The sequence below is a fragment of the Onychomys torridus genome, chromosome 9, assembly GCF_903995425.1.
Source record: "Onychomys torridus chromosome 9, mOncTor1.1, whole genome shotgun sequence".
In the NCBI taxonomy this organism is placed as follows: Eukaryota; Metazoa; Chordata; class Mammalia; order Rodentia; family Cricetidae; genus Onychomys; species Onychomys torridus.
Genome location: NC_050451.1, coordinates 111,825,102 through 111,849,646, shown reverse-complemented (window position 1 = coordinate 111,849,646; position 24,545 = coordinate 111,825,102). Strand labels below are relative to the sequence as shown.

At 37.3% G+C, this 24,545-nt stretch overlaps 1 protein-coding gene across 1 annotated transcript in view; it reads right to left on the bottom strand.

The window, feature by feature from the left end:
• Itgbl1 (integrin subunit beta like 1) overlaps positions 1 to 24,545 on the bottom strand; it is a 305,701-nt gene that overhangs the window by 86,512 nt on the left and 194,644 nt on the right. The window contains exon 8 of the mRNA XM_036198544.1: positions 21,136 to 21,282. Coding sequence (XP_036054437.1) covers positions 21,136 to 21,282 — 147 coding nt within the window. The remainder of the gene's footprint in view (positions 1 to 21,135; positions 21,283 to 24,545) is intronic.

Here is a 24,545-nt window from a genome sequence, read left to right as displayed (position 1 = left end):
ACATTCATGGGTAATTTAAATAAAATAATGGTTCCAATGATGGAAATAATGCATATTATGTTTGGTCAAAATACCTGAATGTGAAACCATTAGAAACAAAGTATCATGATTATATTACAACATCCAATAAACAAAAATATAGGATCTAAAGTAGTGTTTAAAAATTAGGTTCCTTTATTTTAAAATAACTCAAGGAGAAAATCAAGATGAAATTTACACCCCAATTAATCTCTATATGTATCCCTGAATGTTTAATATTAATAGTAAAATGCATCATCTTTTCAGCGCCATTCTTATTCACATTTCTGTAAAAGAATTTTTTTTCATGACAACACAGTTCTTCATTTAATGCACTTGACACTTACATTGGAAATCAGTTGAGCATATTCCAATGCTCGCTGTACTTGTTTCCTATTACTATCACAAGTTACTATAATCTTCGTGACAAAGCAATACCATTCAATTGTCTTAAGTTTTCCAAATTGGAAGATTAAACCGATCTCAGTGGACAGTACCAGTACCTAGTGAGACCTGTATCTGCTATGGAGATCAAGGGGTGAATCTGACTGCTTATTTTTATTTAATCAATTAATTGTATGGTGAGTAGGGTTCCATAGACTCTGGATGTGCAGAAGTCAGAGGAGGCTTACTGGTGTCTCCCTCTATGATGGCTTGCCTTCCTACTTCAATTCAGGGTCTCTCACTGAATCTGGAATGACAAGACTAGCTGCCAGAAAACCCCAGCTAGCCTTATGTCCTCCCACTCCTGCAGCTCTTCATATGGTGGCAGGGATTTGAACTAAGACCCTCATGCTTCTGCAGCAAGCATTCTTACCCATCAAGCCATCTCTCTAGCCTTTGATTTCTTGCTTTTTAAAACATACTGACGTTTCTGCCTTCCTCAGTTCTTCTTCTCTCTTTAAAGTCAGCAAGAGAAGGTTAAGATCTTTTCATGTTGTAACTCTGATTCACCTCTTCTCCTTTTCCACATACATAGATCCTTGTGATTGTATTGGACCCAATTTGTAACCCAGTATAACCTCTTGATGACAATCACAGTTGTTCCTTGTCATATAATCCAATATATTACAGATATAGAGAGTGGGACACAGGTGTCTTTGGAGGGCTATTATTCTGCCTACCACAATCATTAAAGTTTGAACTTTGATTACTTAAATGATTAAAATTCTCCTCTGCTTATAAATCTGATAACAAGGTACAAATCATCCTCCTTATACCAAAAGAAGATGAGTACTACTTGTGATCAAAGATTTTCAAGAACAGTAAAATTCCTATGTACTCCCCATGAGTACAAACCATTTTTCTGCTCAGAGGGATTCTTTGAAATCACATGATCTTACAACTAAGTGCTCTGACCTAACTGCCAGGGACAGTGAGTTTAGGACTTCACTCAGTCTAGACATAATTTATTGATTAAAAATTGATTATTTTGTCTAAGTTTTTCAAATCAGTGTTTTCTACTAATTCATTTCAGTCTTTGTTTTCCTTTTTTGAGCTTCCAGGGAAGAACATATTTGTCTTAGAAAACATAACCTGAAGCTTGGCTAAATTCTACCTTCTCCTTAGAGAAATGTCCATATGTAGCAGGCCAGAGTAAAATCAAACTTCTGACAGAGTAGAAACATCTTGGGCCAGGCACTGCTGAGTGTGTGGAGTAGGATATATGCATGATGGAAAGGACTGGAGAAAATGATTGGAAGTTATTTATATCCCTCTCCATTCATGTGTTTGATGAATAACATAAATCATTCTCTTGTTTATGGTTACCTTAATTGGAGTTCTGCCACTTTCATTCTGAATTAAAATAGATGCTGTGTAATTTTGTATGTGCTGAGCATTGTAATTAATGACAATTAAAAATACAACCAAGGAAGGTAGTTCCTTTAGGTCATAATAAAATAACAATTCTTTAGATGTCCAAAACTGGGCTTCCTAATAGAATAATATGGTACCATCAAAGCTTCAGTGCCCCAGCCAGCAGGGTGTCAATGGGGCCACCCACCTGTGGGAGAGAATGAAAGGACAGGGCGACACAAAGAGACAGCAGCAAGACAGTATTCTGATCAAGCCGCCAATCTTTATTGTTCTCCACATGGCTTATATAGCATAAGGGGGGAAGGGGCAGGAAGGAGGGAAAGGGAAAAGGGGTGTGTAGAACATGGAAGGGGTGCAAGACGTGTGAGGCAGATAGTGCACCTGCGAGATATCGGCTAAGGTCACTGGTCAGGGGCAGTATATTCTGTTGCTAGGCTACCTGACCCTGGAATGCTCTTTACGTTCAGTTGTCATGGCACCTGACTGTGGGATGTTCTCTTATCTTGGGAGGCGTCTGGTTACTGCTCTGGGAAGGGGCTTATGAGTTGTTCTTTGGTTTAGCTAGTACTTTCTATGGTTCATGTTTGGTTCCTGATATCTTGGTCCCTAACACTTCAGCATTTTATTACTTTTAGTATTAACTTCCTGGATGCTTTCTATAGCTATCAGGCCCAAAATATCATTGCTCTTGCTATAATTAGTTTATAGCAAAGAAACCAAACCCTTGGCAGTATATGCAAAGAGGTAAATTAATAACCACACAAATTATATATCCAAGATAATTGCAGAGTTCCTCTTGACTTTTATTGCTGTTGTGATTAATTGTATCAAATGAATGAATAAGTAAATGAGAACATATTGAACAAATAAGTATAATCCCAGAAAATAACAACACAACAAGCTGCTAATGCAGGTTCACAACCCATGAGTCCATCTACACTACTATTTCCTGAGGTGATGTGCCTATCAAAAATTTTATTTAATTTAGGTGTGTCTTACCTATTCCAAAAATCTTCGGGACATTCAGTAGCCAAAGCTAAATACTAATAATATGGCTTAGTTTTGGTTGGAAATGAATTTATAGACTAGGTAATTCTATAGTTATATACATGTATCAAAACAGCAATTACTTTATTAAATGAGTATATTTTTAACAAAATACTTTATTTTTAGCATAGAAATTTAATCTCAGTCTCTTCTTGTTCTATATTTCTTAGCATCTTTAAAAATCAGGGTTATAATCATCTGAGTATCCAGAACTTTAACTTTTATTAGTGAAATCACAACCCTTCTCATAGATAATATTAACACCGATAGCCATAGAGAACAGTGAACTTCCTTCTCCAAAAACAGAGCAGCAATAGATTTTTTCCTTCTGCCTGAATTTTTATGGTATTTACAATTATTTGAATAAAGAAAAACCTTAGTAACAAAATCTCAGGACATATAATTAAATGATCTGAGACTTACTCTGTTTTCAATCTAACATCGAATCTTGTGCAGATATTTTTAAAAGACAGGATCAAAATATATATATAAATCTAGATTTTATAGGGTATTTCTAAAATTTCTTGTTATTTGTACAACTTACTAATTTAATCTATAAATTATATGAGGAATAATTAGAACTTACCTATCTCAAAATATGTCCCTTCATAATTTGATATGATACTCAGAGTTAGAAAGGCATCTCTATGTTCATGTTGTGCTCTCAAAATCACTACTATGTTTGACTGATATTGTGGGGTACTTTTAGAATCAGTAAAAAGGAACCATGGGTTCTTTCTCCATAAAAATACTGTAAAGCATGTGTGATATATTTGTTGCATGTTTAAAGGACTTGCATTCCTGATGCACATTCTCTAATGTTTAATGAATTCCAAGTTAAGAATCTTTGATATAGGATATAAAACATTCTTTATTACAATACAAATTATTGGGGTCAAGGAATTGTAGCACAGATCAGCAGTGAGTAAAATATCCATGAAGGTTTAAATCATATGTAAATGTTTGACCAATTAAAGACAATGAAAGGGCAAATTCATGAAACATCTACCTTCAGCATGGACTGGAGGTCTATTTAAAAATGCAGAATTCTACTCTCACCTTAGCTTGTGTTGAGAATTGAATGTGAAATGTCTTCCATAGATTCATGTGTTGGAACACTTGGTTCATAGTACATGGTACTGTTTGATAAGGTTGTAAAAAAAAACTTCAAAAACTAGAGGTCTGACTGGAGGAAGTATGTCACTAGCCTACTTCCTGTTTTCTCTCTACTTCTAGACTGGCCACACAATATGATACCTCAACTTAATGTTCCTGCCACCATGCCTACTCTGTAATAATGGGCTATATTGCCCCAGAATTATAAACCAAAATACACCTTTCCCCACTGTAGGTTGTATGCCCACTCAATACAAATTTCAATCTTATTTGGAAATTGTGTTTGAAGGTGTAACTAGTTAAAGACTTGAAGATTGACAAACCTGGATTTAGGATGGTCTAAATCCTGATAGTCTGTTTATAATAAGATAGGATTGGGACAAAAGTTTATAACAAGATAGGCATGGAAACTAACCCAGTAACAACAAAAGTCAAAGTTGGAGTAATTCTGCCACCCATCATGGAACACTAGGAACTAATTAAAGCTGGGAAAAAAATAAAAGAAAACAAAGGCAGGGCTTTTTCCTTTCACTCTGTGGAAGGAGTGCGATCTCTTAATTCACAATCTCTAGAATTATTAGACAACAAATTTCATTACTGCTACCAAATTTGTTTCTAATAATTTCAGCATCCATAGAAATTTCATGTTTAGGTGAGCTGGGGTATACCAGAAGCAGTCCACTACAACTAAGAAGGAAGAGGGTACCTTGGAGATCAGACAAATTCAGGGGACCATGAGCATGGAAAGGGACTCTGGGAAGGCATCTGAGGAAAAGCAGGGCTCCTCTAGGATATTTTCTTCCATGCACTGGTTCCAGATAGCCTTTGAAGAATGTACACTGATACCACTGTGATCCCTAAGTAGGCTAACTTCTCCCATAAGCATGAGGACCACTTTGCAGTAATATCTCATGTATCTCATGGTGTCTACAAAAACCACACACACACACACACACACACACACACACACACACACACACACACACACACAAATCATAGTTAAAAAGCTGACATACCCTGAAGCGAGCAGCTAACTAAATATAAAGGGTGGGCAGGAAACATCCCCAGGTGGATTGTTATGGTCAGCTGGTCACAGCTTTGATTAAATAATGGATAATGTGCTCAAAGTAGGCTTTACTCAGAATTATTTACTCACAAAATCTTCATTTTATTAACAAAGAGAAACCATGTCCCTATTCATAGCTTGAGAAAATACATAGAGAAGAAAAACAATACAGAAACAGACATGAGCTTGTGAGTGTGTACAGAAGCAAACAAAATATTACTAATAAATATTACCATGCCTATTCCACAGAAGGAACAGTTAAACATATTCCTCCATGTACTTCTTCAGTTCTAAAATTACCACTGGAAAAATTACAAAGTGTCTTTCTGGAAAACAAAAGCAAAACCTATCAGCCCAATTATCTCCTCTATTGAGCAAAGTATCATCACTCTGTATGTTTGTTGTCAGAATTAGAATGTGTCTGGCTGTTTGTTATTCAAAGTTCTCTGTGTGTCGCTCTGTCTCTGTTTCTCCCCCTCCCCCTCTCTCTCTTTCTCCCATTCACCTGTCTCATTTTTCCTACATATTCAATAGAGCATGAGAAAAAGTCCCCACAACTCCCACAAGATATTAAACCCTATGCAACATTTACTCAACCCCTTAATCCCCACCAGCTCAATAGGAAGTAGGGCAAACAAGTCAGCACCATCCCTGTGCAGCCAGCTTGTGCCCACTACACAACTCTGCACAACTGTGAATCTTAATAGAAGTGCATAGTACAGTCACCCAGGGAACTTTAAAAGTCCTCATGCCAAGGCAGCACAGCAGACCTAGCAAACCAGTTGAGACTTGGCCCTGATATCTTAAGAGTATATCCTAAAGACTGAGTCCTCACATCCTTTATGATTTCTTTTCAGACAAAGTCCACATCACTTAGGAATCTTCCAACAAGTTTCCATTACTTGAGTCTGAAATTTTTTTGTTTTATCCTCTGGCCACCTTACCTTGGTTCTCCTTTGGTTCCCTTCAGATAAGGTCTGCAGAGAGGTTCTCTGGTAAACCTTTCTAGAGCAATTTCCTAATTCCACTATGTCCACTCTGTCATGTGATCTAGATTTCCTTCAATTACTTGTTTTCTATTTGAATTTCCTTGTACAATGCACACTAAAAGGTCTATGACATCAGTTACCATACATATTTTTCTAAAACCTCATCACCTAGTAGGACACTAATAAACATATGATAGCAAGAAGATGAATGAGTGAATGAAAGAACATTTATCATCTTTATGCTGTTGAATTCTGTCCTTAAGATCACGCGTATTTCATGTACTTGCACTCTTGTAATTCCTTACAATTGCAGTATTGATTTGAAGTTTGCAGAGAAATGTCATAGGCATTATTTAAATTGTAGTTGTAACAACATCTTAAAGGAAAGTAAACACCAGTTCATAGAATAATCTTTTGAAAGAGAGCAAGATTGAAGCCTCCCCCAAATGTCAAAATTTGAAAAGAAAACGTCTTTGGTCACACACACAGTAGGTAGTGCTCTCTGAGGGCACCATAGTGCCCAGAATCCTTCTCCCTTGTTCCTGCCTCCTCTGAAGTAAACACCACTAGAATTTGCAATACTTGTATAGCAAAGATGTAGTACTGGCAATATGATGCAGGTTCCTTTTTGTTTTGTTTTGTTTTGTTTTTACCTAAACTGGTAATTGAGGCCTACAGACAATGTTTTCAGGTATCCCCAGTGAGAACCTGAAGGCACTACCACTAGTGAGCAGAATAGGGCACTGTAAGCATGCACTGTATCATACTCTATGCAGATCTATAATCCTTCCAAAATCTTATTTGCTAGTATGACCTTAAGACTGCAATCCCTCTGGACTTCTCCCTTTAGGTAATAAAATTATCTGTAAGAAAGTGTCTGGGCAGGAGCACAAATTTGGTCACTTGAGTTTGTGTTTGTCTCTTCTATAATTACAATAAACTACACTCAAGAGTGTAAGTCAACATAAATCCAGCTACTCTGAACCTGATAGTAGAGAAAGTAGGAAGTACTCTTGAACGCATTGGCACCAGAGATCACTTTCTAAATATAACGCCAGTAGCAGAGACACTGAGAGAAACAATCAATCAATGGGACCTGTTGAAACTGAGAAGCTTTTGTAGAGCAAAGGATATGGTCAACAAGACAAAGCAACAGCCTACAGAATGGGAAAAAGTCTTCACCAACCCCACATCTGACAGAGGGCTAATATCCAGAATATATAAAGAACTCAAGAAATTAGACATCAAAATGCCCAACAGTCCAATTAAGAAATGGGCTATAGAACTAAACAGAGAATTCTCCACAGAGGAAGTTCAAATGGCTGAAAGACATTTAAGGAATTGCTCAACATCCCTAATTATCTGGGAAATGCAAATCAAAATGACTCTGAGATACCACCTTACACCTGTCAGAATGGCTAAGATCAAAAGCACAGAAGACAGCTTATGCTGGAGAGGATGTGGAGCAAGGGTAACTCTCCTCCACTGCTGGTGGGAATGCAAGCTTGTACAGCCACTTTGGAAATCAATATGGCGCTTCCTTAGAAAATTGGGAATCCATCTCCCCCAAGACCCAGCTATAGCACTCTTGGGCATATACCCAAGGTATGCTCAATCATACCACAAGGGCATTTGCTCAGCTATGTTTGTATCAGCTTTGTTTGTAATAGCCAGAACCTGGAAACAACCTAGATGCCCTTCAACTGAAGAATGGATAAAGAAAATATGGTACATATACCCAATGGAGTACTACTCAGCAGAGAAAAACAATGACATCATGAGGTTTGCAGGCAAATGGATGGATCTAGAAAAAAACATCCTGAGTGAGGTAACCCAGACTCAGAAGGACAAACACGGTATGTACTCACTCATAGGAGGATACTAGATGTAAAACAAAGATGACTAGACTGCTACAGAACTCCAGGGAGTCTACCTAGAAAACGGGACCCTAGGAAAGACTCAAGGATCACCCAATGACAGAGAAATGGATGAGATCTACATGAACAACCTGGATGACAGTGGGAGTACTGAAGGGCAAGATTTGAGGGAAAGAAAGCTTAGGGGAACAGGAGATCCCAGCTGGATCAAGGACAGAAAGGGAGAATGAGGAATAACAGACCATGAGAAATGAAGACCACATGAGAACAGGAATAGGCAGAGTGCTGGAGAGGTCCCCAGAAATCCACAATGATATATCCTCTGTAGTCTGCTGGCAATGGTCAAGAGAAAGCCTGATTGGACCTAGTCTGGTGATCAGATGGCCAAACACCCTAACAGTCGTCTTGGAACTCTCATTCAATAACGGAAGTGGACGCAGAGATCCATCAGCCAGGCCCCAGGTGGAGCTCCAGGTGTCCAACTGTGGAGAAAGAGGAGGGTCTGCAAGAGCGTGAATGGTTGAATCCAAGATTGCAAAAAAGCACAGGGACAAATAGCCAAATGAATGGAAGCACATGAATTATGAACCAAAGGCTGTGGAGCCCCCAGCTGGATCAGGCCCTCTGGATAAGTGAGACCATTGAAGATGTTGATCTGTTTGGGAGGCATCCAGTCTGAGGGACCAGGATCTGTCCTTAGTGCATGAGCTGGCTGTTTGAAACCTTGGGCTTACACAGGGACACTTTGCTCAGTCTGGAAGGAGGTGACAGGACCTGCCTGTACTGAATCTACCAGGTTTAAATGAATTCCCAGGGGTGCCTTGATCCTGGAGGACATGGGAATGGAGGGGAAGGGCTGGAGAGAAGGTGGGGGTGGAGGCGGGAGGGAGGAGGACAGGGGAACCCATGGCTGATGTATAAAATTTAAAACACATAATAATAAGGAAAAAATTATTTTTTAAAAAAAGAGTCTAAGTCTTTAAATTCTGTCTCCTCATCACAATGGAAATGCTCACTCACACAGTCTTCCTGCAGCATATACAGAGGCAGCAGCCTAAAAGGCTTTTCAAGGTACTAGAGCAGAATACATTTTTTTTTTTCATTTCACATCCCTATGTCTTTTGGATAATTATCATACAATGAGACTTTTAAGTAGAAAACTTGTCAAAGCTGTTAATGTGCTTGTCAATCTGCAAGGGACCTTGGGTTATTTGCTGTTTCATCTCTGAAACTATCCAAGCTTTACGAGTCTGGCTGATGTATTATGCCAGGCGGTTTACTATTATTTGCCAGAACCTACATAGCATGAATATTCTGAATGGTAAAGAGGCTAAAATTATTTAAAATCTTAGATAGGAAGCCAAAGAATCCTGCTTTCCTCCAAATAAAAGGCAACACATATGAAATAAATATTTATGGAAAAGCTCAGTTTCATCTGTCTTAATTGTTATATTCAAATCAAAGGGTGTCACATAAAAGAATTCATTACTCTCAACCCAAAACAAATACTTGGTAAGAAGCAGAGAGTAGATGCACATGTGGCTCAGACATATATGATCCCAAGACAGAGAGGTGGAGGATGGGAGGGTGGTTGTGAGCTCTCAGTCCACCTAGCTAGCTATGCAAGTCTAGGCTTGGAGCTGACCTTGACGATAAATAAGAAAGAACAAGCAGGGGATCAAGGTGAGCAGGCACACAATCTAGGGGTCCAAAGGCCAAAACACAGAGCCAAGCTCACACACTGCATAGAGAGGTGAAAGAGAAGGCAGGCCAGCATATGGGCCAACATAAGCTACTTTAGCTACTTTAGTTTAGGGCCTGATAGGCCTAAATTTTCTCTCATTTTCATTTCTCTCATGGAGGATCCAGGTTAAATTAAAGTCAGATCAATCTCATACTAGTGCCTCATTATCTTATACAAATACTATATTAATCTCCAATATGGAGATACAACTCTCAAAATACAAATCTGACTTCTAATAAAAAGGGTTCTTTCTCCCTTCCATCCTCCTTTCTCTCTGTATGTATATAAAATTATTGTTTGAATTTAAGGCCTTGTATGTCCTAAGCAAATATTCTCCACTAAACCACATTTCCAGTTTCTTTATTAAAAAACTACTTTTAATTTACCCTATTTTAAAATCAGGCTCTCACCAAGTTACTCAGGAAGGCCTTCAAGTTACTCTACAGTTCAGATGGGTCTTGAACTTGGGATCCTGTGGTGATATTTTATTTGTGCACTCCAATAAAGCTTATCTGGGGATCAGAGGTAAAAGCCAGCCACTATATTAAGCTTAGATATGGTCAGGTAGTGACAGCACATGCTTTTAATCCTAGCATTTGGGAGACAGAGATCCGTATCTCTGTAAATTCAAGGCCACACTGGGAACAGAGTCAGATGTGGTAGCACATGCTTTTAATCCTAGGTGCTAGGTAACCATAGAGGTCTGGAGGTCTGGACAGACAGACAGGAAGTGATAGAGCTGGGTGGAAAGAGGAAGTGATGAAGATGGGTGGAAATAAGAGGGCAGGGCACAGAAAATTATACAGGTATGAGTATACAGGAAATAGGTCTCCAGGGGCTGAGAAGTTGGTAAGGTGAGGTTGGCTGTGGCTTGTCCTGTTCTTCTGATCTTTCAGTTTTCACCCCAATATCTGGCTCCAGGTTTTTTTGTTTTTTTTAATTAATAAGACCATTTAACACTTTGTCTTTCAGGATCCTGCCTCAGTCTGTCAAGGAGCTGGGATTAATAGATCTGCACCACCAGAACCAGATAACAGTTATTGTATTAATAAACTGCTTAGGTGAATGATTTTCAAGAAAATAATTTTATATGTGCTTTCTTCACACGTTCTTTTAACAGGAAGGTAGTTATGATTTGAGATGTAAGAAGAAGAAAGAGGAGCTAAGTACCTGTGGTTTTTTGTTTTGTTTTGTTTTTTTGTTTTGTTTTGTTTTGTTTTGTTGGATGAATTTGGACATTGAAGATCTGAGTAACTTTTGGTATTTTAGTAACAATGTAATGGTTGGGAATCTTGGTGTTCCCATGACAACATTAGACCAAAATTACAATGGGCATTTTTCTTACTGGCAAGGCCCTAAGAGAATTACCAGCCCCCTAGATTGTATGTCTCTTCTAATAGATTCAATGCTTATTACTTCTGACTCATCTTAAAAGTTAGCTTCAAGACTGGATTTACACAGCTAACCAGAGGGAGTGAAAGCACTTAACACACTCCACACACACACAGGAGAGAGACAGGGGAGGGATGGAGGGGAGAGAGAGAGAGAGAGAGAGAGAGAGAGAGAGAGAGAGAGAGAGAGAGAGAGAGAGAGAGAGAAACCTTTGCTTTCTTTGCCTCCAATCTGTCAGGACAGGTCATATTTCCCCTCTTATCTGATCAAATGGAAGTTGTTTTCTTTGTTTGTTAGTTGGTTGGTTGGTTGGTTGGTTTCACATGTATTTCTTTATATTGTGTTTTTGAGTTGGGGGAAGTGTTTCTGTACAGAGGTCCCAGGACAATATGCTGAAGTAAGATCTCTTTGCATTTCGGCCTTTTGGCAATTGATGGCTGCTTGGGGCAGGAATGTGAGTTTTCTTCAGGGATGCAGCCCCTGGGAGGCTGTCAATGCTCCCCAAGGAAGTCCCAAATCAAGCATACCAGAGTGTTTAAAAAGATAGAGAGCAAGCACATGATATCTGGAGGGAAAAAAAAAGAGGAAATAAGAGAAGGCAAGATGGGGAGGGGGGAATCAAAACACATGATATGCAAGTATGAATATTAAAATATTTAAAGACTGTAATTTAATTCAATACTTTGTATTTGTCATTTATCACAAAAGCTTAACACAGGGCACTGTGAATTTTTCCTATACAAGTTTAAAGAGGAATTATTTCAGAACTTATGAATTATATGTTTTCTGTGCCAGAGAACTATAATCCAGCCCCCACTATGATTTTAGTGTTTTCATACAAATAAATATATAAATATAGTAAGAGTGATTGTGGTTGTCACACACTTCATTTTAAGCTTGCTTAAAGAAATTGGAATTAAATTACTGTCCAATTTTCTATTTTCATTTCAATAAAATTTTGACATTATTTGCTACAATCTTTCCTAGAAATTTTATTAGCCAAAGAATTTCACAGGTTTTCAGTTTACCATATAAAAATGATTTGAAATGTAATAAAAATCTAATTAGTTGGATCAATTTCTATCTTTGTTATAAAATATTCTTTTGTCATAAAAAACATTTAAACAAAGATAGTGAGTAGAACACTTACATACCATTTTATGTGGTAGTGGTATAATTTTAGGATCTATGGATTAAGAAAACCTCAGGCAATTAAAACTATTAGGTTTGATATTTGGCTGCTAAAGTATTTGAGATGGTTAATCTTCATTATCCAGATGACTCCTAGAATTATCTGGGAGATTGATGATCCACACTGACAAATATGTTTGTGAGGTGAGGGTGTTTCCAGGGAAAACTAATAGGGAAGACATCCCAAATATCACCATTCTGTGAGCTGAGGTCCAAATAAAAGGGAGAAAGAAGAAAAGCTGTCTTGGCCACAGCATTCACTTCCTACTTCCTGGCCACCATGCAGTACACTGCTTGGATCCACCATGGCATCTCTCTTTGATGGATGGAGCTCTAAGAATAAACTCCTCCCTTAAATTCTTTCTGTCTGACATTCTTGCCATAGCAATGAGACCTAATAAAGTGTTTTACACTATAGTTAAAACCATGAAAATATGCTTCCTAATATCTTATGTTCCTCTCTGTTGTTTAATACTAAAATAGTTAGAGAAAAAAAGCAGGGCAAAAGAAAAGACAGAGAAGAGAATAAAGAATATAAATAATTATCAGCTGAGGAAGGGAGTCACTAGATAAACATTTTGTCTTATATTTAACGTGGATCCTTTCTAATCTTTTTAGCACTCCATGTTCAGGTACATATATTATGCCTTCATTTTAGTAAATAATACTTTATCAAATGACTTAGAGATTCAATAGCGGGTTTATCAGATCTTGCAAGTGGACTACCAGTTCTGAGTCCCTACCTTTGTCCATCTTTTTGAGATTATACAACATCTTAAAAGAGAAGTTCAAGTACTTTATAAAAACATAGGAAGGAGGCTGAACACACCTTCTATAGTTCTTGTTAGGTCTTAATTTTTTCTTTAATAATGTTACAATAAATAACAATTATATTCCCAGAGTTTCATTTATATAGAAAACATGCATAGCTTAAAGCTTGCTAATGAGTTCTTCTGGGTACAAAGAAAGAAAGAATAAATAGGTTTCTCTCTGCCTGGATACCATCGAATAGATCACTGCATGCTAACAGAGCATATAAAACACAAAATAATATTATGAGTTCACTGTACTCTGCATTGTGCCAAATCTTCCCAGGTGGTCCAAAATTGATTTATTATCATTATTGTGTTTGTTATGATATGACAAGAATCCAGATTTTGTCTTCTAACCACTATCAGCATTTCCTTTTCATTTTGTACCTACTAATGAACACTGAAAGTGTTAACCATTTCTCCTGGTAAAGAACTAAGAAATTTGTTTACCAGACTGTTTCTTCTTCATCTTTGACTACAGTTCATAGAGACTAGATTTGAAATGGCAGTTTAGTGTGTGTTTGCCATTCCAGTGTCCTTAAGCACTTACTTGTATTGCACATCAATCCTCCAGAGAACTCAAACAGAGTAAAGTGGTTTTGGGCTCTCTCTAGGTGTTCTGGCAGGAACATACACAAGCCCTTGTTACTTGGCCACTCAGTAAACTTCCTACTGCTCTTAACTTACAGGATTACTGTTAATTAAGCCATAGAATAAATATAATCAAAGTCACTACATGTGGTACGGTGCTTAATTGAAAATGTTTGGAGGACTTAGAATATTATAACTTTGTGTTCCAAATAATTAACACATCTCTAAATATGAATTTCAAAAGGAATGATTCAATGCTCTCCAAACAACATAACATACAAATCACATAGGAAAACAAAAACAAACAAACAAACAAAAAGTGCCAGGTAGTGGTGGCACACACTTTTAATACCAGCATTAGGGAGGCAGAGGCAGTCAGATCTCTGAGTTTGAGGCCAGTCTGGTCTCTAGGACAGCCAGTGATATAGAGAGACCCTGTCTCAAAAATAGTAACAGCAACAACAACAACAAAATAGTAATGTTGCATGGATGCAACTCTGATAAATGAAGCAAGAACATTTGAAGCTGTGGTTTGCTGGTAAAAAAGATAAATTATGACTTCAGTTGAAAAAAATCTACAGATGGTGAAATTGTGGCATGTTATTATTCTTTGAAAGTGTGTTCCCAGGGTAGGGAAAACTTGATTAATTCATTAATTAAAGCATACTAATTGATAAAAATGAGGATACCATTTCCATTTTCTAGATGACAGAATATGAAATAAAATAACTACTTTCAAAGTACCATTTTCCTTAAATTTTTCACCATTTCACATAGAGGCATATGTTTATGAGTGTTTAAGTAGCCAAGGTAGGCAAAGTTTTAACAGTTCTAATGAAAAAGAATGAAGGGGCAAGGAAGCCAGGCAGGAAGCACAGGGGACTGAGACACAAGGACGATGTGCTGTTGATGATCAAAGATAACAGAGACTGTATACACACTGAATAATAATGCCTACAGATAGATAATGTATTTCCATGGTTATAAAAGTCAATGTAAGGAATTTGATAAATGACATAAGTTTATAACACAAACAGCAAAATGTATAAGAAAGATCTAAAGAACCGTGATTGGTGGGGAAGAAGAGACTTTCTTATGCTCCCCATAGGAGGGCCTAGTAATATAATTTTTCTAGAGAACAAAAATTATTTTGTCACTTTTTTACTCAAGGGATTTTACTCAAAGGATTTATTTTCAATCATTCATATTTCTTTATCCCACAGTTAAGAAGTAGAACTAAAGATTTATATGCACATTCTGCTCCAAGAGTGTAATTTATGGCACAAGATAGAATAAACAGCCACATGTATTTCTAAGAAAAGATTATTTATTTTGCTACAACTAAAAATCATAATTGGTGTAGAACCAGAAGGATACTACTGTATAACTAGACAATAATTTTCAAGATTATCACTATAACAAACAAACCACATTTAGAACATATTGTTTAACAAATTAACATGGTAAGGGATTAAGCTATTTTAAACAACAGCTCTGGAGTCCAGAGCATTGTGTTAAGAAGTTACATGACTCTTCCCCACCCCTCCCTTTCCATTTTCCCCAGAAGATCTTATATGGGAGCTGGTAGAGGGGCAGGGATGGGGATGAGAACATGATAGAACCAGGAAGGTCAAATACAGAGAGAGCAAAGACAGAAATATCTTGGTAGAAAGAACCATTATGGGATTAGAGAGAAACCTGGTGCCAGGGAAATTCCCAAATTCCACAAGGATGACCCCAGCTAAGACTCCCAACATTAGTGGAGAGGGTTCCTTAAGGGGCTTTCCCCTGTGATCAGATTGATGACTACTCTAATTGTCATCATAGAGCCTTCATCCAATGACTGATGGAAGCAGATGCAGAAATACACAGCTAGGCCTAGCACCCGGCGTCTAGTTGAAGAGAGGGAAGATGGGTTGTATGAGCAGGGGGGGGGGGTCAAGATCATAATGAGGAAACCCACAGAGATAGCTGACCAGAGCTAGGGGGAGCTCATGAACTCTGGATGGATAGATGGATGGATGGATGGATGGATGGATGGATGGATGGATGAATGGATGGATGGGGAATCTGTAGGGAATTGAACCAGAGGAATGTGGGTAACATTTGACTAGTTAGGTCTGCTTGTGGGGTTCCTGGCAGTGGGACTTGGATTTATCCCTGGTGCATGAACTGTCCTTTTGGAGTTCACCTGCTATGGTGGGATACCTTGCTTAGCCTTGATACAGTGGGAAGGGGCTTTGGCCTGCCTCAACTTGATGTGCCAGACTGGCACAGCTATAACTGAATGTAATGGCAGAAGTCATAAAGCCAGCACAGCTGCTTTGCAAAGATCCAGCAAAGCTGAGCCACATGATGGCTGCCATGTCACCTTTGGTTTTCATCTCCACTTGTTACATACTTGGGGTACTTTCAATATTTGTGCAACTTGAGGATATTGGATTGATGGAAAATTCCTGATGAATCAGTTATGCCTTCTCCCAGGAATGCTGCTTCTAAGCTTACCCAGGAACACACTATTCCCCCCAACACACTTTGAAGGAGATATCCTTATCTACTTGAAGGTCTTCCTTACGCCTTGGAGGTTGTGACACATAAAGGTCTACTTATGAGGCTATGAGACATTCTTGAAACATCTGTCCCTCTACTTACATAGGAACAAGTAATTCAAAACAAAGCAAAATCAAAAAGGTCAACAAGATTCAGTGGGCTAGAGGAATTGTCTGCAGTTCAGATTACAAGCCTCTTCCCACTGTATACTCAGACAATTACGTGGCATACAACTGTGCCCTACATAGAAACATATTGATAAGTAAAGTATGGAGTGAAAAGATGATAAAAGTATGAGATGTTAGGACCTCCCTCTCTTAAAAGTTAGCTCATGTAGAGCCACTATAATGTCATGTGGCCAAGGAACAACAGAATACCAGGATTAGACATATAGACAAATTCTATAAGGATATAAATGCAAACATTGATTGTATTATGCCAGAATTTGAATAATGACTGCAGTAGCTTTAGCCTAAGGATTTTTCCTGGGCACTCGGACCACTAAGAGTTAATAATAAATTGCTTGAGACATGGAAAAATGCCCAGGATGGTTGAAGATTTTGTTTTGGTCTAGTGTCCTTGAGGCAACCAAAGCAACCAGCCTGAGCACAGGCTGTCATATGCCTCTAGATTCTCAAAAATTTGGTTATGGGGTTTATGAGTAAAATTGATAACTCTGTTTATTAATGATGTCAAAACTTGAGGGAAAATAATTGGAAATGATAACTCTGTTCTGTCACAGTTTATTAATGATAACTAAAAGATGAGCAAAAGGAAGTAAAACACATGTCCAAAAATAAAAATGATATGATCTACTGTAGCAGGAATCTTAAAAGTTCTTATTAATAAAATCAAACCTGGGCCAGGTATTGGGGTGAATGCTGGAATATCAGAGAAGCAGAACAAGCCACAGCTACCTCACCTTGCCTATTCCTCAGCTGATCCTGTTTCCAGGCTGGAAGCCTTTGAGTCCTCATCCACAGCTAAACTGTGATGCTCAAAGCTTACAAGCTTAACCAGCCAAATCTAGTTTCTAGTCTTCATGCCTTATATATCTTTCTGCTTTTTATCATCACTCCTTGTGATTAAATGCTGACTTCCTGGGATTAAAGGCATGTTGTCATCATGCCTGGCTGTTTCCAGTGTAACCTTGAACTCAGAGACCCAGACGGATTTCTGCCTCTGGAATGCTAGGATTAAAGGCGTGAGTGCCACCATTTTTTAGCCTCTGTATCTAGTGGCTGTTCTGTTCTTTGACCCCAGAGAAGTGTATTAGGGTGCATAATTTTGGGGGGAACATAACACCACCACAATCTATGTTTTGGAACATCATGAATGTATCCCTGCTAACTAAATTCTGTATAAAGAAACACTCTGGCTGCTAGTTAGTCAGGCTACAAGATTCTCCTGACCACCATGGCCTGGCCCACTTCCTTTGCCCGCTGACTCCTTACACTGTCTACAGGACCCATCCACTGCTGGGAATGGTTTCCTGCACCAGACCTTACTGACACCCCATGGGAGGCCTTACTTCTCTGAGGAGTGGATGGGAGGGGTGGTAGGGAGGGAGAGAGAGCAAGAGAAGGGGAGGGAGAGAGAAGTGTAGTTGGTATGTAAAATTATATATATATATATATATATATATATATATATATATATATGCACATAGTTTGGCATGAAAGATATATAATTATCTTGCAAAAGAAATAAAGATACATTATGATTTTCTTTTAAAAAAAGAAGCTGTATGACACCTTCAGGCTTAGAACTTACTGTATAGTTTTACTTCACTCATTGTGAAATAGAATAGCTATATTTTTCCTATTTCATTGTGTTTTAGGAAATTATGAGGAAAAATGCATTCAATAGATTTTAGCACTTTCTTTGTTTAAGGAAGTTCACATAACTGATTATAGAATAGTATAAATATTTCATTTCTAACATGATAATTTTATTTATTTTGTTTTAGAGTTGCTATTGATAACACATAGAGTTATAAAACTTAAGCATTTGAATATTTATGTATTAAAGTGTATGTGAAATTTTGTTCTGATTATTTATTTTTTTGGCCAAGTTGTACTTCCTAAAGTTTGATTGGGGAAAACTATGATGGATAGGAGTTTAGATACAACAATAAACATGCCCCAAATATCAGTTACTTAAACAACCCAAGTTGTCAACCATGTCACATGCCATTGCAGGATTATCAGAACTGACTGCTAACCACCCTCATTTTAAGACCCAAGCTGAGGGATCAGCACCTGTCTCCAGCACCCTAGGGGAGAGGGGAAATGGCAAATCCTACCACACCTCTCAAAGCTTATGCTTGGAAGAAACAAGCATTAATTTTGCTCTTAGTTTTTTAATAAAGTCAGAATCACACACAAGAGGATCTCAATAAAGATAAAAATGCATTTTCAACAAAAGAAAAAAATTTAAACTAATGTGTTGCCTATCTTAAACTGCTTTTAGTTTTTATAAAGAATATAGATAAAATAAAAAAGAAGTGACTCCTCACTGCTACTGAGATGCACAAACCAAGATGAATAAGCTTATGGATACATCAACTAAGGGAATACATCTACTTGAATCTACTAGAGGCAATGGAGAATAGAAATCAAGAAATTGCAAACTGCATTAGAATTTGAAGATCCTCTGAGACATTCAGTCCTTAGACAGAATGACTCAGCTTACTAATCACCATCAAAAGAAGAAATATCTGCCCCTGTTTGATGTTCTACTGGGAACAGTTTCTCCCAGGTGGTGGGCCGAAGAGGCACTCAAGCTTGAGGACCAGTGGTGCTTGTAATTGTTTTCTTCACTCTTGTAACCACAGCTGTGGTGGGTATTCATTCAAAATTGCAAAGCCAACCCTGAAAAAGCTTTCATATGAGATGTTTGCTTCAGATATTCCAGTAGTAGTGACGTGGCTCACAGACGTAGCCCGAAGGAAAGTACAGTGACCACCGATTCAGTACTGCATGGGCTGTTGCTTCTTAGTTTTTGTTCTCAAACTCACCTGGGCAAGAGTTTATTCACCAATACCTCCATCACTCTTAAGGAAGCTAGTGATGTGTATTATTTATTTATATGGTACTTCTAGAAGTTTAGGTGAAATTATGGTTTAGTCAGATTATACTTACATATTTAACATCCTTTTAATACAAAATATTTTAACTATATTCTGTTCCTCTAAAATTGTAAACGTGATCCTTGAGAAAGATGGAATGTCAGTATGTATTTGAAACCAAACCTACTCAAGTTTATTAAAAATTAACATATAATTTCACAATAACTTTCTTGTACTTGTTCTATGTATTAGAGTCTAGACAAATAAAAAACACATGCATAAGTTTAAAGTGAATTTTAGGGAGTGAAAAATACTTTAGGGGGTTTTCTTATTTTCCTATTATATAAGTGGTCATTTTAATATCAAAAATAGATATATTAATAATTACCCTGGTTTTTGTTTGTTCATATTCTATTTACTTCTACTAGTAAAACAATTATTTGATATTTTGATGACCTTACATAATGCACACTCTTGACTTAAAACAACTCTTTAAGTTCTCAATACACATACACACCCCTGTACCTTCTTTGGGACCTTACAGCAATAATAAAACTCACCTTAATTTTCTAGAGTGAAAACACCTGGAAAATGGTTTGCAGACATAAAATCTACTTTGATATAAAGTTATTTCTTTCAAGATTTCCCTTTGGAATCATCTCCATTATCATAATGAAGTGATTAAAAATATAACCACTTAAAAATAAATAACAGGAACACTATATGGGTTAGCCTCCCACACTTAATCCTGTCACAGATTTCAATGTTGAAACTTTCACAAGAGAAGATGGTGAGGTCATGTAAGTACCTGGCTGCAGGCTGAAAGTGTGGGTGACAGTTCTCTGAGGGATAGTACAGTTTCAACCCTTGCGACTCCACAAGCCTGACAGAGTACTCATCCACACCTGAAAATATTTTAAATTGGATGGAGCAGAGTCCCCTGTCTGGGTTATTGCTAGAAAATAGGGTATTTGGAAGTGTCTCTGAGATTAAAATACTCCTACCCATACCTCAATACCCTATGCAAAAAATGTGTAGAATTAGTATTCATAATTGCATCATTCCATGATTATATAAAATGTCAGGGCTTTAAATACTAAAAAGTTAAACTTCATGTTATATGTATTATATGTTAATAAAAAATTACATGAAAAAAGAACAATATAAAAGAAAATCGCATTTTTCTTCTAAAATTCAAATCCCTTTCCATGTTCTATCCTGAACCAAATTTCTGGTATCCTCTACAACCAGTTCCTTTAAAAGCGTGTGTCAGATTGACTTTGGTATTCTCAAGTGAGGAATGAATTCATATCATAGCTCTTATTTTTATGGATTAAAAAGAATGCTCTTCCAGATGAGTTTTTAGCTATCCTGGATTTTTTTCCTGATCTGAGAGCAAAAGCACACCCAAGGCTAAATGTCTTCTAAAAGAGCAACTTATTCATGCATGTTTATACAATGCTTTCCAAGTGAACAATACCCAACAAATAATGGTATTGAATTTCATAAGTGTCACTGGGCAATTAGATGCTCAAGTTCAGAAAGCTTTAAGCAAACATCTCCACTGTGTTTTTGTTGTTTTTAATGTATTGAACTGAATAAAGCTAAATTGGAATTGAACAACTTGAAATACAGAAAACAGTGCGTGTGTGTGTGTGTGTGTGTGTGTGTGTGTGTGTGTGTACCCACATGAAGAGGGAGAAAAAGACAGATTGTCTTTGTTCAGAACTTTCACTGATCTGAGTGGAGTTTACCAGTTTTGAAAAAGCAACAATCTTTCTTCTTTCAGTGATCTCAGCCACCTTCTTCCTAAAGTGCATGTGAATGCATGACATGACAATTGGCTTCACTCACCCCTTCCAGAACAAAGCAGGTCAGAGCCACTCTGGCACTTCTTGGTGCTCTCCTCAGGGGACAATGGGCAGGACCGTGGGTGCTCACAATTCTTCCCATGCCAGCCTGCTCTGCAGTCACATCGTCCACAGTTACATTGCCCATGACCTTCATAGTAAGGGGGAAGGGGAGACCACATGAATATTATGTAACCAGAGATAGTTTATAGCTTTTATTTTAGCAGTGACTTTTAGAAGTAAGTCAGGATCTTAATTTACACACCACTAACCATTAAGTCAAAGGAACATGTTTTTCTCAAATATTTAAACAACTGATGTGCATTAATAGATTGAACAGAATAAAGAAAAGCAACAAGTGTGTATAAAATAAATGGTTTAATAAGGTTTTAAATTTGAGTCTATCAAATTCTAGATAAATGTGATTGAATTGGTCTACTGGGAAGTAAGTGGCATATTTGATGGATTTGCCAATTATTTCATGTGAAGGAGAACTATAGGAAATAGAACACAATCATTTTTTGAAGCAGTTCTTTTTCTTTCTAATGAATCACTCAACTGATCTATATCTACTTAAAAGAAATAAGGAGCCATAAACTGACAACAAAGCCATGAAATCTAGAATTGGGGAGAAGTTGAGATCCCCATTCATGAGCTTTACTAAGCTATTATATATATATATATATATATATATATATATATATATATATATATATATATATATATATATAGTGGAAGTGATTGTAGGAGTCAAAGGATATAACTATATTTTTTAATCTATGAAAGTGTACATATTGAAAGTACATAGGAATGATGCTGTTCTTTACATGCTGATTGAGCAATTATTACCACCATCAAGCTAATGGCCAGATCTCTCACTCCACACAGGTGCCTATGAACACTCTAGATCTATCTTCCCCACATATCTAAAATATACAGAGCACAGTAATTATATTCTCAATGCTGAATGTTATGACTTCTGAACTTATTAATCTGTAACTTTGAAAGTTTATATGCTTTGATCAATACCTCCCACCCTTCCGAAGGTAAGGTAAACACCCTTCTATTCTGTTTTTAAGAACTTAATATTTAGGGGCTAGAAAAAGTCTCAGCAGTTAAGAGCACTTGCTGGTCTTCCAGAGGACCTGGGTTAGGGTTTCAGCAATAACATGATGGTTCACAACTATCTGTAATTCCAGTTTCAGGGAATCCAATGTCTTCTTTTGACCTCTGTTGGTACCAGAAATGCAAATAATACAATACATGCATGCAGGCAAAACACTCACGCCAAAAATAAAAATTGTGCAAATGTAATAAAATATAATCTAACATTCTTAGATTCTGTCCAGTTATGTTCTATGGCTGCTCTCTTCACAGTTCAGTCTTGTTATTGCAGATGCCAAATTTCTTTCATGGAGAACACTATTCCACCATATTCACCCATATCTACAGATACATATATCATTCATCCATTCATCTAGCCACAGCTCCTTGTTTCTAAACCTTGGCTATTATGAAAAATAGCACACAAGCAGGTAAGGAAGATACCACTTCAAGATAATGATTCCATTTCTTTTGGAAATGTACTCAGAAATCTTTTCCTTCTGTTTCCTCCCTCCAAAGTTGCACATTTACCTGTCTCTGCTCTCTTTTGAATCTGTGGCCTCTTCTTTCCTTAGAAATTATAAAATTCACATTGTAGAAGGTTTTTTTTAAACCATATACTGATGTGGTTCTTTATAGTGATAATATTATGGGTCACAGTGAAATGGTATAACAGTGAATTTTAAATAATAAATTGAATTCAGTGAACATTTCTTGAGTCCCTGTGACATGATAATCTGTTCAACAATGTGCTTTCATCACTAATTCTCTATAATTGAAGAAGATATGTTATTGACAAATACTTATGATTTGTGATTTAGTATTTTGATCATTTAGGTCTTCCAACACAAGAAATTTACTTACTTTTTTGTACTTATAAAAAGTTACATTTCATAAATCATCTAGTTCTGTAGAATTTTTGCAGTTTATCTCAGCTTAAGAAATTAGTTTTAGTTCTTTGTTTTAACTGTCAACTTTATTAAGCCTAGGGCCACCTATGAAAGAAGTCTCAGTTGAAGGATTCTTTAAACAGATTGTCTCGTGGGTATGTCTGTGGGGGACTGTCTTGATTTTTAATTGATATAGGAGGTCCTACCCCACTGTGGGCAGCACCATTCCCTGGGGAAATTTGACCCTGAGCCAAATAAAGATAGCTAAGTGTGGGTCTTTGACAGAGCTGGCAAGAACCCTTCCTCTATGATTTATATTCCAAGTTCCTGCTTGAGTTACCACCATGATTCCCCTCAATGGTGGACTATGACCTGGAAGTATAAGCCAAACAAATCCTTCCCACCCCTAAGATGCTTTGATCATGGAATTTGTCACAGCAATCTAATGAAACTAGAATACCATCCTTCTTCTCTGCCCTCCAAAAATAAGAACATTCAGAAATGTATGTATAAATAATTACTTTTGAAACAAAAAGCTTTAACACTTAAAGTACAATTTATTCTTCTGTTTTATAGGAGCAAGTGGCTTTGAAATACTTAGACACAGGCAAGAGATTCAGCTCAGGGACTGTTAGATCTATAAGGACACAATAAAGGACATACTGACATTCCTAGGCTAGTTGACATTCTTAGCAGTAAAATTGAAGGAATGGTTAGATTGGAAGGAGAGAAGTCTTGCTTATTCTTGGAAGTTTTAAAACAGTAAATGTCTGAGCAAAACATCTAGTAGACAAAAATGTCAATATATCCCTAACTTACCCAAGAGGGTACCACCTGCTGCTGTGACCCACAGGAATTTACAGTCAGGGAGAATCTTCCCCCATCACACACAGAGGGAGATCCTATCCAACCCAGAGAGGACAAAAAGAAGCAGATACCTTGGAAACAGGTACAGAGAGAAAACAAGGGCTGCAGAGAGATGACACTGTCTAGATGAAGTCATGCTTAAATTTTGTAATGATTATTTCTGTCTGAAGTTCATTTGTATGGCAACATTAACAAAGAAGATCCATATATGATAGCACACATGATTAATCCTAGCACTTGAGAGGCAAAAGCACAGGCAGGCAGATCTCTGAGTACGAGGCCAGCTTGATCTCATAGTGAGTTCTGGATCAACTAGAGCTACAAAGACCTTGTCTTGGGTGGGGAAAAGTGGCATAAAAGAGCCTAAAGATGGCTGTAAGTTACTAAGAAGAGATTTTTAGAATACAAATCTGATCCAACCACTAACAAAAGATATTGGATTAATTATGGTGGGATTAATGTTATTTTTATTCACATTTTAAATTACATTTATTTAGTGGGGGGGCAGGTGCACACATGGAGGTCAGAGACCAACTTGAAAGGAATCTATATT